This window comes from Hyposmocoma kahamanoa, unplaced genomic scaffold, assembly GCF_003589595.1.
Source record: "Hyposmocoma kahamanoa isolate Upper Pololo Valley unplaced genomic scaffold, ASM358959v1 64, whole genome shotgun sequence".
Lineage (NCBI taxonomy): Eukaryota > Metazoa > Arthropoda > Insecta > Lepidoptera > Cosmopterigidae > Hyposmocoma > Hyposmocoma kahamanoa.
In genome coordinates, this window is record NW_020653852.1 from 8,756,585 (window position 1) to 8,773,339 (window position 16,755).

The 16,755-nt window shown below is 36.5% G+C and overlaps 1 protein-coding gene across 17 annotated transcripts in view; it reads right to left on the bottom strand.

Annotated features, from left to right (window-relative positions):
* Positions 1–16,755, bottom strand: part of LOC113231130 (potassium/sodium hyperpolarization-activated cyclic nucleotide-gated channel 2) — a 385,438-nt gene that overhangs the window by 6,643 nt on the left and 362,040 nt on the right. For 13 of the 17 annotated variants that reach the window (XM_026465311.1, XM_026465310.1, XM_026465305.1 and 10 more), the window contains 3 exons: positions 2,969–3,132; positions 1,486–1,628; positions 166–303 (listed from right to left, as the gene is read on the bottom strand). In XM_026465311.1, coding sequence (XP_026321096.1) covers positions 166–303; positions 1,486–1,628; positions 2,969–3,132 — 445 coding nt within the window. The remainder of the gene's footprint in view (positions 1–165; positions 304–1,485; positions 1,629–2,968; positions 3,133–16,755) is intronic. The other 4 variants (XM_026465313.1, XM_026465306.1, XM_026465303.1 and 1 more) reach the window with 1 other exon arrangement.

Sequence of the window (16,755 nt, forward strand, 5' to 3'; positions counted from 1 at the left end):
ATCTTCGCTAGTTAATCTAGGGTTTAAGTCTCCAGTTAAGAATCTTCATTAATCCAATATTATATTTTGGTTAGTTAGTTAGTTTCGTCAGTAGATGTGAGCGAATGTGGTTAGAGCAGTGTTTAGTTTGTAACAGTCCTAGTGTTAGTAGGGATGATGGCTTACATATACTTCCTCCCATTGCGATACATATCGGACGAGTCTTGAGAGTCGAAGCAGCCGCACCAGGGAAAGCAGCTTCGCTAACCGGAGTATCCGAAGAGCGCGCCCCGCATGAAGAATTTGAAAGCTCTCACTAAAATCCTGTCAACACAAAGCGACGCCTTAGTCGTAAAAACATAACAAAACCGACACTCCGGGTAAATATATACTTCTCGGAGCGTCGATTATACGTGGCAAATGCTTTTTTGCTGTCGAAGTGTAAACATGCACTCGCTGACATTGAAAAGACAATTTCAGCCAAAGAAAAGTGCTGAAGCGTAATAAACATGTTATAATTATGGTTTGTTCTGTTAATTTACATTCTTTTTTCTCTCAGTAGGGCTATTAGTGGAAGCTTATAACATTTATAATAGCGTTATTATTCAGCTTGTGAAATCCTTTTTTACAAGCTCGGTTGCTGCTTCTTTAATCCAAATGAAGTTATTAGTGTTTTATAATGTGATTCAATTTCTAATTATAATTAATATGTAAACAATTTGGTCGTGTTGTAATTAGGTAGTTAAGAGTCAAGAATATCGACAGTGCGTGTTCCAGTTCACATGTTTATGTGTTTAGAAAGAGAAACGTGCAAATTGGAAAGAGACAAAAATATTATAAGAACCATGCTGTGAATTTGATGTAAATTCAGCATTATTAGAAGAATATAAAAGAAGAGGTGCATCCCAGTAACATTATATTAATTAGATAAAGGAATGTCTAATCCTTAAAAAGAGTTGTATTGGATTGACCAGTAGTATTTAGTAACAAAATTAGTTTTTAGAGCAGCTTGTGCAAATCTCGTAAAAGTGGCAATTAGAAAGTATTGACATCAAGAAAGGGATCAGTAGGTACCCCATACGATCATTGACTTTAGAACATAACGCCTTAAAACAGCGAAGGATATATAAAAAAAATAACATCGCTAAGCATGTTTGACAGAATCATATGGGTTACTAGTGATATTAAAAACGTGCAAAGAGATAAAAAAGTGCATTGAAAATTATAAAAAGGGAAGAAAAAAACGTAAAATAAAAACACAGATATGGTTCTAAGTGCTCCATCGAATCAAACCTGTTATATCATAGACCTACGAGAAAAATACGATGACACGTTGGGTCTCGTGGCGTCGTAACATAAAAAAATCACAATGAGTAACCAAAATAGAACAAAAGTCTAAAAACAGGACTAAAAATAAATGAACACCCATAAGCTGAAACAGAATTCAATAACATAAAAGATAGATTAAAACTAGTAATAGAACAACACGGCCAAATTGCAACGTACGTTTACCTGATTGAAGATCAAGAATATATAATCTAGTGGTATACTAGAGATGAGGTCAAGGAAGAACCATGTCCTCAAATAGTGCTTCGCTATTAACTTGGGATCTAATATCACTTGTTCTGCATTATCTTGCTGCATTATTCCTGGAAAGATAAGAGATACGGTAATTTTTTTTTTACTGGAAGAGAATTGAGAATGTATAAATCAAAATTGTGAACGCGGGTTGAGTCAGCAAAACCTTTGGTACGGACATTAAAGTAGATGTAGAAATAATATTAAAAGAACAGCTGGAGAACAATCTAATTTATCTTTTGAAACTTCAGGATTGATTACTAAGCAAATGTAACAAGGCTTTAAGAGACGGCTTCTGTGGTTAGCATATAGGACACTTGATGTAGGTTTGCCCCGTTTAGGTCACTAAGTACCAATATGGTTTAGTTCTCGGTGTTTTGGGAAGTGTCCTGTGAACTTCCCCAGATTGAGGTCAAATATTGTAAACCTTCACATGTATAACAATGGTTTTTAATTTTTAACCGACTTTACAAAAAGGAGGTATTTTTTATGATACCAAGTGACGGGACGGTCAAATCGTGGTCCAGGTGGCAAGCGACTCGCCTGTCCGTAACAGTTACAGTAACCAAAGCTCAGAGTTTAAAACGCAAAGATTTGAAAGGTAATACTGCGACATAAGTTGACAAGTCCCATGTGCCTGTAATTTCACCAGTACCCTTTACCCTTTGAAACCGGAACGCAGTAATGCTCACATTAGTGCTTGGCGGCAGAAATAGCTATCGTATCAATACTTCCCTGATGAACTCTTTCACAAGGAACTTTACTACTACTACTGGAAGGTTCTCAATTCGACTGCATTCTTTTGTGTGTATATGTTACGCGATTACTCCGACATTTGTGAACCGATTTCGATGATTCTTGTTTTGTTAAAAAAGGGGGTACCTCAATAGTGGATCTATTCTAATTTGGAGAAAATATTCCACCTCTAAGGATAGCCAATTAGGAGATGAATCCGGTTTATTGGATTTCACTCACTTTCCGTTCACCGATTTCAATAAAACTTGACAAATACTTAGATGTAGTTTCATAAAATTTTAAGGTCGGTTCTTTTTATAAAAAAAGCCGTGTCCGAGGCATCCGAGCCTCGTACGTGCCGCACGATCTTAAATTAGACAGAGTCAGAGAGTGTTCACATTACAATGAGCCGATGCGGGCCGGGCTGCATCCGAGGCTCGGAGGACCTCAGAAGCAGCTCGGGCTCGTCCGTGACACGGACGCGGCACGTTGTAATGTGAACTACTTCATATAAAATGTACGCAGCATTTCCAATCTGAGCCTCGTACGTGACTGGGCTCGCGCCCGGCACGGTGTAATGTGAATAGTCTTTATGCGTAAATATTAACATTTAGAATGTCAATATATAAAAGTCCTGGAGTTACCTATATTAAAATAATAAAATGAAAATTCTCACCTGTTCTAAAATTAACAACGATATCTATAAGGAATATTGTGTCGGAGAGACAGTTGAAGGCAATCCAGCGCGTACTGAGGTCGTCATTGAAGAAGGAAATGGCCACCGGCAGGATAATCAGGTTTGCCACCAAAAGCAACAGCATGCACAGGTCCCAGTAGAATCTGAAGCAAGCGAAATATACCGATGAGTATTTTTGGAAAATTAAAAAAAAAATTATTCACCAAGCAGTACAGCTTCTTGTGTAATGTAAATTGGGCGTTTACGTGATCATAGTAAAACTATTGTGTGGGTATGCATCACTTCACATATTACGTACAGTGTGATGTACAGGGGGTTTTAGGAAGCTAAATAATAATACGTGTTATTAAACGCAAACAATCTATAAACTAATGCTTAATGTAGTAGGTTTTTAAATCAGCATTAAACTATTTTGTCTTCCGTTTTTGTACCAGTACGTCGCACAAGGTATCACTAGAAGTGGACCTATGCGAACTGCAAGCCAGTGATTACCGCGAGATTGCGTAGGACCGAAGAAAGACGAGATGAGACGTAATCTCGTTTCGGAGGCTAAGGCACTGTTTGAATAGGGGAAGGAAATATTACAGAATGCTACTGTCTTCGTCCAGACTTACATTATTACAGTATTCATAGTTTCTGAACAACTACGATAAATGTAAAATTTTTTAATGATTATTAAATGTTTTAAAATAACTAACTGTAATTTAGAATTAAAACGAAAAAATCTGAACGCATTGTGGCGTTACAGCTTGCAAAATCAGTAAGCTTATGTGGCAGTGAGTCGGACATGTTTGCAGAGGAGCGGAAGATGGACGGACGATCTGATAAAGATGCGGATGGCATCCAACCGCTTTACGACCGGGAGAGTTGGCGTATTCATGAACTTATGTCCAGCAGTGGATGCGTGTAAGCCGATAATGTGGCTTCATATTAACTTTTATTATTTTATATGCAGTAGAACAAGCTGTCAAAGCGCCGTAATTTATATCACAAAATTATTCTACATAGTTTCAAGAATTCTTAATGCACCTACTTCCAGGTGACTAAGAATTCTTGATGTTAACTACGAAATATTCTAAAGTTGTTCGGTAGATGTTTCAAAAGAAAAGATGGAAACTTTGCTGTAGCTTTTATTCAAAGTTAGTAAACTTAAGAAATATTGTCTCTTCTATCCAGAGACTACAGAGCCACTTAGTGTTAGGAGTCAGGAACAAGAGTCCTAAGTAGGGTTTATCTGAACTCCGATTTTAAGTATTGTTTTATGATATCAAGTGACGGGTCGAACAAGTCGCGCGCCTGGTGGTAATCGACACGCCTATCCATAACAGTTGCGGTGTCATTCAGAGGTTTATCTGAGGGGCACTGCTAATGCACCCGTCACCATGAGACATTATAAGTTGACATGGTCCTTGTGCCTGTAAATTCACCAACACACATACGGTTCCAAACCGGAATGCAGTCATATTCACACTACTGCTTGGTGGCAGAAAGAGGTAAAGTTATTTGAGAAACGAATTTTTCTAAATTGGTTCTGGTCTGGGTGTTCAGAGTAGTGCCCCGGAGTGAATTTCGTTGCTCTAATTCTCATAGTACAGGGAATTCCCTAGTTTCAACGATCTGGTTATTTGGCGCATTGTTATTATTTTTAAATAAATGTAATAAATAAAAAGATTTTTCATCACACTTGCACATTGCAAGCAGGCTAACTTGACTATAATGCCCCAAATAAATCCGTCGGGCTGTTTATCTTCTCATTACCGACTATAGAAGAAAAAAGGTCATATGTAATCATACTACATTTTTAAACCTCGACTCTGAAAGCCCTCGGTCTTCGACTTTGGGCGTCTAATAGTCTCGTTCGTAATTCCTTATTTACAGCCCTTAATACACATTGTATTATTGTTTTTCAACACAAAAGATAAAACATTTGAAATAAAATATTTAATTGTTTAAAACTGTATCGAAGAAAAGGTGAAAGCCTTAGCAATTTGCTGGTTCTCAGGTTTCATCTGGCAAGTTGTCGTCGCTGGAGACATACATAATACACGTATAGTACATTAGCGATCGCAGTAGTGCTGCACGTATTTCAATTATCACTCTTAATATTGTAAAGGGAATTACACTGTACTCCGTAAAACGAACTTCTGCCAGGATTCCTCCACGCCTTATGGTGTCTGATTCAAGTAGCCCGTTAGCAAACCCAAGTGTGCTGAGATTAAACGATTGCATGAAGGTCATTTTGCGATCAGTTAGGATTGAATTATACTATAATTGAGGGAAAATACTATTTGATATTATATTGTCATTATCAGAGATTGGCCTATTGGCAGGGTATATTACCCTAAATCTGGTGATACATATAGAGAGTTTGACACCAGCTTCTGAAGTTCCGGAGCGATTAAAAATACGAAGAGAGACATCAAAACTAAAATAGTTATATTTTTAAACACCTTCATAATGAGGAGGTTATCATTTCGACTGTGTTTTTTTATATGTATACACGCAATTACTCTGACATTTGTAAACCGATTTCGATAATAGTAATAACGCATACACTCAATATAGCTCCGCAGCAGGGAAACCCTGTGTCGCGGGTACCATAGACACATAAATAGACAACCACAAATTACACCCAAACTCACGAGAGAAATAAATATAGGCTATATAATTGTTTCTCTCGGCCCGGGAATCGAACCTGGGACCTCTGCGTGGCAGTCCGGTATGATAACCGTTCGGCCAAGGACGCAGTGAAATGATTGACAGTCAGATGATTCTTTTTACTGTTGGAACTACCTCAGTAGTGGTCCTGAATTCTATTTCAAATTCGAATTTAAAGTCGACTAATTCATATTGGCATTACAAACTAGTTACGCATTAAAAATATAAAACAAAATACAATACATTCTACGTGTATTGTATTTTCAGGATGTGTAGGTAAATATTACACCGCCTCTTTCGATCTCTGGATCATTATTTGGATATATGTATGAATCATTCGTTATAAAAAGCTATATTTAATAAAATATAATGATGGTTCTAGAAAATATTTTCATTGTTCTCAATAAAAGAAGATACAAAGTTTATCCTTTATGGACCGTGCGACTCTACTCGTACAGGCCAGGAAAGTTGGGAAATCCATTTGTGTCCGTCGCTCTGAACTTTTAAATCTATCTACTAACAATGAACTAGTATGTGAACAGACTATAGAAAAACTATAAAAAATCTGTCAAAGATTTCTCATAGATGGCGCTACGACTAAAAAGTCGTTGAAAAACCAAATACAAAGACACGACGCAAGCACATAGAAAAATTCGTGAGGTCCGTTGGTTCGTTCCGTGGCTTAGTTGGTATAGCGTCTGGCACGGTATGCAAGAAGACGTCGGTTCGAATCCGACCGGATCGAAGGATTTTTTTCTGAGTGTTCGATCTTTGTATTAATAATTGTAACAAACTAGTGGAGTAATTTCACAAAAAAATTGTTGAATATCAATTCAATAAAAATTTAATTAATATAGAAAAACTGTCATGCAACCAACTGCTTACTAGTATCTGTCTTATTATAATATTTATCTACTTTTTTATTATACATCTTTTCCTCCTTTCTTTACTTTTTTATTATTTAAGAAAAGCGCTATATGTGTGTGGAACAAGGATTGCCTGATTCGTATAATAATTGTAACTCTTACGTAAGTAGTAGTAGAGTAGCCAACAGAGTAGCAGTACCCAGAGAGTCAAAGAGTTGGTCCAGGGAAGTACCACCTTACCTATTTCTGCAGTAGTTGTATGCTTTTGAGAAACTATACAATTTAATTATGCACCTAATATACAACCTTTCACCAGCAAATATAATTATATACGCACTTCAAAATATTTGAATAGGAAGAACGACTTTACTTCTAGTTCTACAACTAAAACGACGTTTTAGGAAGTTACTAAGTTTAAAGCCAGAGTAGAAGTTAGAAATTCAATGACTGTTGAATCTATATTTCTATAGTACTTTTAGTGATGGGAATTGCTTGGTATTACTAGTTACTGCGCAGGTGTGCAAGGCTTAAACGACAGATGAGGTCATTTCACGCGCAATTGCGGGCTGAATCGCTCTGTATTGGATAATTGCAATTGTGCACCGTCCGCTACCTGCTATTGTCACAGGTTATTCTTGCCGAGTACCCACCTGTCGCAGCCTATTATTTTGCGATTTGTTTCTTGTAGCTAATTTTAGTTGTCTCGATGTGAGTTTAGTGCGCAGTTGGTGCTTTCTGGTTTCTAAGTCAAAGCGTTGTTCTCATCTCAATTTCGCTAGACATGACGATTACGCTAGTTATTATAAGGATGACACTATTAATTACTATTTTATTGTTTCATTAATTGTAAATTTAATTTATTTTGAATTTTTACTTTTGACAAAATTTCAGTGGATTTTATATTACGTATATTGACAACTACTACACAGTACTACAACTATTTTGACAAAATTTTAATGTACACTTCATATACAATATACCGTATATTCACCATACAGTCAGTTGTTACTAATTTAGTACAAGGTTGCTTACTAACAAACTATGGATCTATGGTGTCTGAAAAAAAAAAAAAATATTTTTATTTTATTTATTTACTTTTTTCCTAGTTATGTAAGTTGTAGGTATACTGAATTTTGAAAACTATGTGTTTTTCAGAATTTTTCTTCCAAGTGGTCGTTTTCTCTGGATTTTTTCTTGCATGACTTGTTATGACGAACGACTATGACGATGCATGACTAATTAAAACGACTACCTGGGATCAAGTCGTATTTCTCATTACGCATTATATGACCAAAGTACTGTAGTTTGTGTTTTTTGACAGTACTCATCTAATTTCTTATTCACCATCTACAATACAAGTACTCTTTCGTTGGACACTCTATCGGTCCACGATATTTTCAAAGTTCTTTTATTTTACTCTTTATTTATTTAGGGGCTTTAATCGTTATTGAACATGTCAAATTCTAGTTCTATCTACAGAAAATTTGAGTTTTAAATAGTTTTCTGCTATAGAAATATCGTTGAAAACTTAATTAGAGCTATTTTTTTCACCGACCGACTAACTACGGTAGGCTAAAGATAGCCTGGTGATATTGTTATTTCATCTTTCCTTTGTTGCTGCTTTACGACTGCATCTACTAGTAAAAATGTAGATAGTATTTAACTTGTTAATCGATATATCAGTATATGTTTTTTCAGTTTTGCTATAAATAACTTTAATTTTCTTTCAACATTTTGAATATGAAACCTTCCATACACTGTTTAACTGAAAACTGTTTCATAACTAACTGACATCCAAGTTTTAAACCACTGCAAAAACCCGATTGCGATTAACTTCCTTACTTAAATTTACGTTACCATAGAAAGGTTAAACTTTTAAATAGCCTCGTAAAAGTTAACCGGCGAGGGATTATACATCACGACAGTGCAGTGAAATAAGAGGTAAGCGGTTTGTGATAGTTTGCAACGAGGAAATGAAATAATGTTTACTTATAGTGGAAGTTCGCTTCAGTTGGTTTTCGTTTCGGAAAAAAATTTCGAATAATAATAATAAAATAGTTTTGATTATGAACTGATCTCATGTCTTGCATGATTGTATGAAATTGACCTGTATTTAATGCTAAGGATTCGTACTGCAAAATTCTTATGAGTTTGAGAAAAAGCCGTGGAAGCCTAACGATTTGACCTACCTTCTCATAAGCAGAGGTCGTGCGGGTCGCACTTCTGAGTTTTCGTAATTTATATGCGTAATTTGATTTGAATATTATCATGAGCTTTTCGGTGAAATAAACATCGTGATTAACCCTGAACGTCGAAGAAGGTTCACAACCCTTGGAAAACATGTAAAGTCCCCAAACTGCATTGGGCCAGCGTGGCGGAGTATCCTTCACCTGCGAGGAGACCCATGCTCAGCAGTGGGACATATAAAGGGTTGATGATGATTATGAGTTCGAAGGCATTTAGAACTTTTCTTTCTATTGTTTTAGTATTATCTATACATCGAACGTATTGTAGGCTTTCCCATTATCTGCATCGATCTTAAAACATTATACAGCAATGTGTATCAGTTGTTTACCGAAAATATGACTCAGCAACAGTAGTGGAATTAAAAGTGGAAAGCAATACACGCTAGGAGTCAATTTGTTGTATAAACACTTAAAAAATAATCTTATTATTTCCACGCTATCAAATATAAGTGTTTATGAAATATGAGAGAAGGTCAAAGTCAAGATGAGGTTAAATAAGCTTATTGTTGATAGTACAAAAAAAAAACAAGTTTTATGTAAACATGTTTTATCAGAATAGTAGTTTCGTAGGGTGCACGAAAGTACCCCCGACACGGTGTACCAGTCCTTTCCTGTATATTTGGCGCAACCTGTGATACAATCGGCAAGCACCTTACGTCTTTTGGCGAACCTTTCACAACGAAGGCAAGCATTATAGTGTATGCGATCGATACGATTTTTTTACCTTCGTTCCGCATAGAATAGGCGAAGGCCCATCAGAGACCATACTACCTAGCCATAAGAAGAAGGAAAAGTGTTAAACTTGACACTTCAGCTTTAAAGTGCAAACGCGCGTTAGTGAAACGCGCGATTGCATCACTACACTTGCGATTTATAGGCGATTGCATCGAAGTAAACGCGCGTCTGCATCGATACAAACGCGCGATTGCATCGATACAAACGCGCGCTTGCATCGATTCAATCGCTTATAAATCACAAGTGTTGCGATGCAATCGCGCGTTTGCGTCGCGTTTGCATCGTTGCTTAAAGTCGCGCATGTGTGTACTGCTCTTAAACTCAACTCATTTAATGCCGCTTACGACAAAAACGGTCCAAAGTGTCAAGGAAAGAGTCAGAGTAATAAGGTCAAGCTTGATATGCTCTGACTGTACACTAATTAAAGTTGTTTTACTTTTCATATTTTATATTTGGGTACATGTTTGTTTTTATATTCAGATGCAAATAGATATTGTTTTACACTCGAGCCCGCGCGCGCATATTTTATTGTTATTTCTCCTAGAGATACCATTTTAAATGGAGTCTTTGAACGATACCTAATGCCTAGAAAAAAATTGGATAGAGACAAAAAGTCGGTGTGTAGAAAATTAGATGCTGTACCACTAAACTTATTAAAACATAATTTACATTATCTTGCAAGACTTTTATATGAGCTAGCTAACCAAGCTAGGCAAAATCTGTGTTATAGTGTAAAGAGATCATCCACGGGAGTAGTGCCACCTTACCTTACCGTGCTTTGGGGCAATTTACAATCTGAGCCTCAGAGTGTCTATGAGAGACAAGTTTAAAGATATTAACATTTTTACACTAACGTCACAGTACATTTATGAAAATGTTATTTATGTTAAGAAAAATATTATTTTTTTCATGAAAAGTACTGACAGACATAACATTAATGAGGAATAAAAATAAACTAGCTGTTCTTGACAGTCATCTTCATAAAGTCTCAAATTCATTTATGTTTTTATAACAAGATTCCAGGCTTTAAACTATTATGAAACAAAAAAAAAAAAAGGTTATTATACAACTTCTGCGTACTTGGATGACAAAAATCCTTGTTAGTAACCCGTTTAGCTTTTTCAGGTATTCTCGATCTAATATGTTTAAATTAAATTTTGTAATGATAAATGTATTCAAATGAATATTTGCAAAGAGCAACCCCTAGTGTTTCTTGCTCATTCTTCTCAGAGGAATCTGCCTTACGAATGAGCGGTAGAGTTTAATCAGTATGACGATTTCAAGTGTAATTTGCTTACCTATCAAATAAAGATTAATTGTCTTTGACATTGACCTATTTCTGCCGCCAAAAAGTAATGTGAGAAGGATGCTAGCGAAATGGGATTTGTCAACTTACATCTCAGAGTGACGGGCGCAGTGGCAGTGCCCCTCAGACCTTTATGGTTTAAAACACTGCAACTGCTACGGACGGGTGTGTCGCTTACTACCAGGCGCACGTCTTGTTTGTCCCTTGTTTCTCACTTGGTATCATAAATAAGTAAGTTTCAGCTGAAGCTGTTTTTCACCTACCTTTTTGGCGAAGCTCGCTACATTTTATAACATTAGCTGGATGACGCGTCTCTAATCATTTTGTCATGGTGGTACCCGTGTTAAAAAAAACATTTCATTCCAAAATACTCTTACTTTGAAGTTCAGATGATGTATGATGAAATGAAGATTTTGTAAGAGTATTAATCTAAAATATTTCTAACCGAAATATATAATAATATAACCTTTAGGGTAGTCTCATACCCTTCGGCCTACAGCTGCTGCCGAGATGAAATTTAAACAAGACCTTCGGGAGCTCTCGAAAACACGTTCGAGGTCAAACGTTCGTTTGAATTGTACATGTTTGGTCGTATATTTAACTATTAATATTAGATGACGTAATACTATGGAAGTATAGACTTGATACATGCAAATGTGATGAACGTATTACATAGAGTTAGGTGCATAGACATTTATAATAATGATAATTTAAAAAAAATATATAATAATAATAAGACATTTATTCATAAGCACATTTACAATAAAATGGTTAACAATAAAGAGTTCCGGAAATGTGGACTCTAGTGCCAATGAAAAGGATGGAACCTCAGCACTACTGCTGCTTTTCAGGTTCCATCTTCATACATGGACATCCGCTGCTGACTATTAACAATCATCACAGGAATTACATTTTGAATTTATAAGACATGCTTAAAATGAATTTATTATTTCGATGAGCATACGAGTATATATAAAATGTAAAAGAACATTTAATACCGGATACAAACATAAAATAAAGAAACTTAAAACAAAGAAACGATTTGCTACGTTATAGTGCAATTACGATAACAATTTAGTCCAGCAACCAATGACTTACAATTATATGGACGTCGGGTCCGCGCTAAAAAGTGTCCGAACTTATAGGGCGTTAAAATCGTATACAGAGCGTCATTCACGCTTTAGTCTTCGTTTGTTCGACTGACAGCGAAGCAAGCAAAATTAGACAGTACTGCGATGACATTACAATTTAAATTCAACGTTTTAGCTTTTTCATATTCCTTAAATGTCACTACGTTTAAATAGGTTGACTTGGGACATTTTTTTCGTGGTTTTTGTATTAGACCCGTCGTCCATTTATTTGTGAGTCAATGCCAGCAACATTGTGATTTTTGTATGTTAAGTAGCCATTGCTTACACTATCTTTTGAAAGTTGCAACGTCTGGCTAAGTTTAATCGTGTGTGGAATGTCATTCCAATATTTAGACGAAGCAAACCGAAAGCTTCCACTGAAGGAGTGTAACCGAGGAAACGAGCGAAATTCTTAGAGCTATATTTAGAAGTAGCAAAGTACTAATTGTTGTTGGAAGAGTTGAAGAGTTAACTGCCTCGGTGGCCGGCTGGTTATCCTGCTGGACTTGCACGCAGAGGTTTGGGGTTCAATCCCCGGGCCCCGAGAAATATTTGTATGGCCTACATTTATTTCTTTCGTGAGTTTGGGTGTAAGTTGTGGTTGTCTATGTGTGTATCCATGACATCCACGATACAGGGTTTGCCTAGCGCGGGTATACGAGTGTGTGCGCGTTATATATAATCTTCTACTTATTTTTTATTTATAATGTCAAGTGACGGGACGAACAAGTCGTGCCCCTAATGGTAAGCGTCAAGTCTGTGCATAACAGTTCCGAACGTCTTGTTTAAATTTCATCTCGGTCGCAGTTGTAGGCAGGAGGGTACAACACTATCTTAAAGATTATGTTATTATATATCTCGGTTAGAAATATTTTAGATTAATACTCTTACATAATGTTAATTTCATCACTATCTAAACTTTAAAACGGTTTTATTTGTGAATGTGCGGATTTCCATAAACTACGTATGATATGTAAGTATACGCCATCTCGCAAGCAAAAGCTGCTTCTATAAAATTGTACGGATAATCACTATGTTCCATCTGCCGCCGTCTTATTGCCAGACTTAATGCAATTTTCATTTGAACTCTCGCAAGGTGCTGAGGTTCTCTCGGCTGCTTTATTGGCCCAAGTTTTTATACTATACGAATATTTTCATTTCTTTCTTTCATTTTATAAGGATTTGTAGCGTGTAAAAAAGAGAAAGGAGTGAGTTTGTCGTTATCTTGGCATTTGGTGATTCTTGGGTAGGCCATCATGTATTTTTATTACATAAATTTAATTTTTTTTTTTACAACTATATTAGCCACAGAACATCATACCCGTTTGCTAAATATTAAAATGATTTGTCAAGAAAACCTATTCCCTAATTATGTCATAATTTAGCAGCAGTAAAGCTCCTTGTGAAAGAGATCATCCGAGGGGCTCTGCCACCAAGCAGTAATGTGTGCATTATCGCATTCCGGTTTTGAGTGGTAAGAGCGCTTGTTTGTAATGTAACTTAGTAGCAGTAGAGCTCACTTATTTCAGCCACCAAGCAGTAATGTGAGCTAATGTGTTCCGGTTTTGAGGGTAAGAGCGCGGGTGAAATTACAGGCACATAGGACTTGTCCACTTATGACTTATGACACGGGCGCAGTGACAGTGCCCCTCAGAGCTTTGCGATTTAAAACTCTGAATGACTACGACAATGGACAGGTGTGTCGCAGGCCCATGACTTGATCGTTCCGTCGTTCTATCATTAAACAAAAGTTAAGTAAATGATTATTTGTTGAATACTTCTACATTGATGCTACAATACTTAAAACCTATGGAGCTCTTAGGTGTTCGCGATTGTTACACAATGAAATAAAACTATTTTTTCGGATTTAAATCGCGTTTTTTATTTTCAAACAAACCAACATCTCGGGACCTTTGCTGGTCCAATGGTTACGGTTGACTGAAGTCTATCGTTATTTTAAATTTCAAAGTAACTGACATGATATGAAGAATCTAGTGCCATGTCAGTTAACGTTCATAAAAAAACATTTTCAGATATTTTAAGCTGTGTAACATAAAATCTATTAGGTTCATTATTCTTTGCTATTTATTTTCTCTTTTTCATCAAAGAATTATTAATATAAAAACAAATTTGCGGTCTTTAAAACAGAATAGGTATATTCTTGTTTTAAGAACAATGCACTATTCTTCTAATGGCTATTTAATAAATAACGTTGGATAGTTTTATTATGATATCATCATAAGGAGATTGATTTTTTCAAACATTAAATTTCTTTTTAAACTAACATTCGACATCGGGACATGATAATTTATTGAAATGAGGAGCAGTGTAATGAACACAACATAATAATATGATTGCTCATCGTTTGCTACGCCGTCGAATATTCTGCTCGTTGAGTACATCACGAAGCTCGCAACTGGATTGAGTGAATTCTCGTTATGCGGTGGGAACGTATCCTTTCTTTAACGCACATGCATAGCCCCGCACTAGGGAATCCCCGTACCATGGGTGCCGGGAGAAATAAACATAAACCATATAATTATTTCTCCCAGCTCTGGACTGAACCCGGGACGTAACCGTTCGGTCACGGAGGCAGTTAGTTACTTTGACCGAAGAGGACGAATTAAGTGGCCATGACATGATTCCTGGCAAGCCTCAATCGATTTTTTTTACGTAAAGAAGGAGGCAAACGAGCAGATGAGCCACTTGATGGGAGGTGGTCATCGTCATCCATGGATATTTGCAATATCAGAGCTACCTATGCTTTGCCAGCCTTTGAGAGCCCTGTAAACACGCATAAAGAAAGTCTTCGGTTTTTCAATTTTACTTTTGTATTAAAAGTAAGAAAAAGTATGCTCGTTACATATTGAAATAATTGTATATTTATATTATTTATTATTTATTTATTCTATATATGCTATTTACCTTGGATATTTATCCGAGGATGCATTGAACATGAAACATCATTAGACCCGTGGAGTAATCTAAGGAAGGAGCAATTTAAAACTTTATAGCTTTGTTATATTGCATCCTGTGGTTGACGTAAAGATTAATATAGTTTTATGACATTGAAGATATTATAGCACTGCACTTTTAATACGCACCAGTACAAAAAGATCTCTATTTTAGTGCTTTATAGTCTTTAATTATGATTTAGTTGGGAGTTCTTAGTTACAACAACAGTAGAGCTCCTCGTGACAGAGTTCATCCTAGGAAGTACTGCCACCTTACCTATTTCTGCTGCCAAGCAGTAAGGTGAGCATTATTGCGTTCCGGTTTTGAAGGGTCAGGGTGAAATTACAGGCACATGGGGCTTGTTAACTTGTCTCAGGGCAACGGGCGCACTGACAGTGTTCCTCAGATTTTTGCGATTTAAAGCTCTGAGTGACAGTGCAATTCCTATGGATAGGCGTGTCGCTTACCACCAGGCGCACTTGTTCGTCACTTGGTATAAAAAAAAGAAAAAGTCCTAAATCTGCATTGGATTGCTCTGTGTTGACCTTTAGGCCCGGCCTAAAGGTTTTCACCTCTCGCCTCAAAAGAGATCCGTGCATTTATACTTATATGGATTGACGACGTTGATTAATGGTAAACCATTACTTCTATGGTGCAGTGACTATAATCAAATTTATAAGGATTTAGTGTTATTCTTTATTTCAGAGAAATTTCACCTGAACTTTGACTCAAAATCGTTTTTTAATGCGCTAATGGAAAAACGTACAATAAACTTATAACTTACAATAGCGAAAATAAATTATTTAAATTAATTTTTTTATGTGAAATTATTCCACTAGTTTGTTTTAATTAATAATACAAAGATCAGAATACACAGAAAAAAATCCTTTGATCTGAACCGACAGATTGGAACCGACGTCTTCTAGCATACCGTATCAGACTCTATACCAACTAAGCCACGGAACGAACCAGCGGACCTCACAAATTTTCCTATGTGCTTCTTGTCGTGTCTTTGTGTTTGGTTTTTCAACGACTTTTTAGCCGTAGCGCCATCTATGAGAAATCTATGAAAGTGTTTCGTCACCCAGTTAAATATCTTTACAGCTATCAGCTCCGGCTAGACATGTCGCTATATTTGGAGATGTTTTATAATATCAAGTGACGGGACGAACAAGTCGTGCGCCTAATGGTAAACTACACGCCTGACCATAATAGTTGCAGTGCCACTCAGAGCTTTGAAACGCAAAGATCTGAAGGGCACTGTCATTGCGCCCGTCACACTGAGACATAAGTTGACCAGTGCCACGTGCCTGTAATTTCACCAACACCTTTACCCTTCTAAACCGAAACGCAGTAATACGAACATTACTGTTTGGCGGCAGAAATAGGTAAGGTGGCAGTACTTCCCTGGACGAACTCTTTCACAAAGAGCTCTATAATATCTGCAATAAGAAGTTTCAGTCAGAATGAAATTGGATTGGACAGTAAAAAAGCGTAAATATAAACATCACGCTTATCTTGTAGTCTTGTTACAAGATCAGAAAGTCAATAAGGAAACGACATAGACACATAGTCAAATGTGAAACTATATACAAACATGGATTTCTTTGTTTTGCTAATCACGCATGGTTACGCACCAAGCCGAAAGGAGTAATTCATTAAAAGAGCTCTTAAAGCTCGTTCCTCGATAAGTCTGAGACAAAGGAAAGATTAATGAGCGCATCACGTGACACCGAGTCTTAATAAGACGCTTTAGATGGTGATTGTGTAGAGCTGGTGATCGTTGGTGTAAGTAAAGGAATAGAATATAAAATGAAACCTTATTGTATTTCTCTTTTAAAAAATAAAACGGTTTTTTACTGACTTCAAC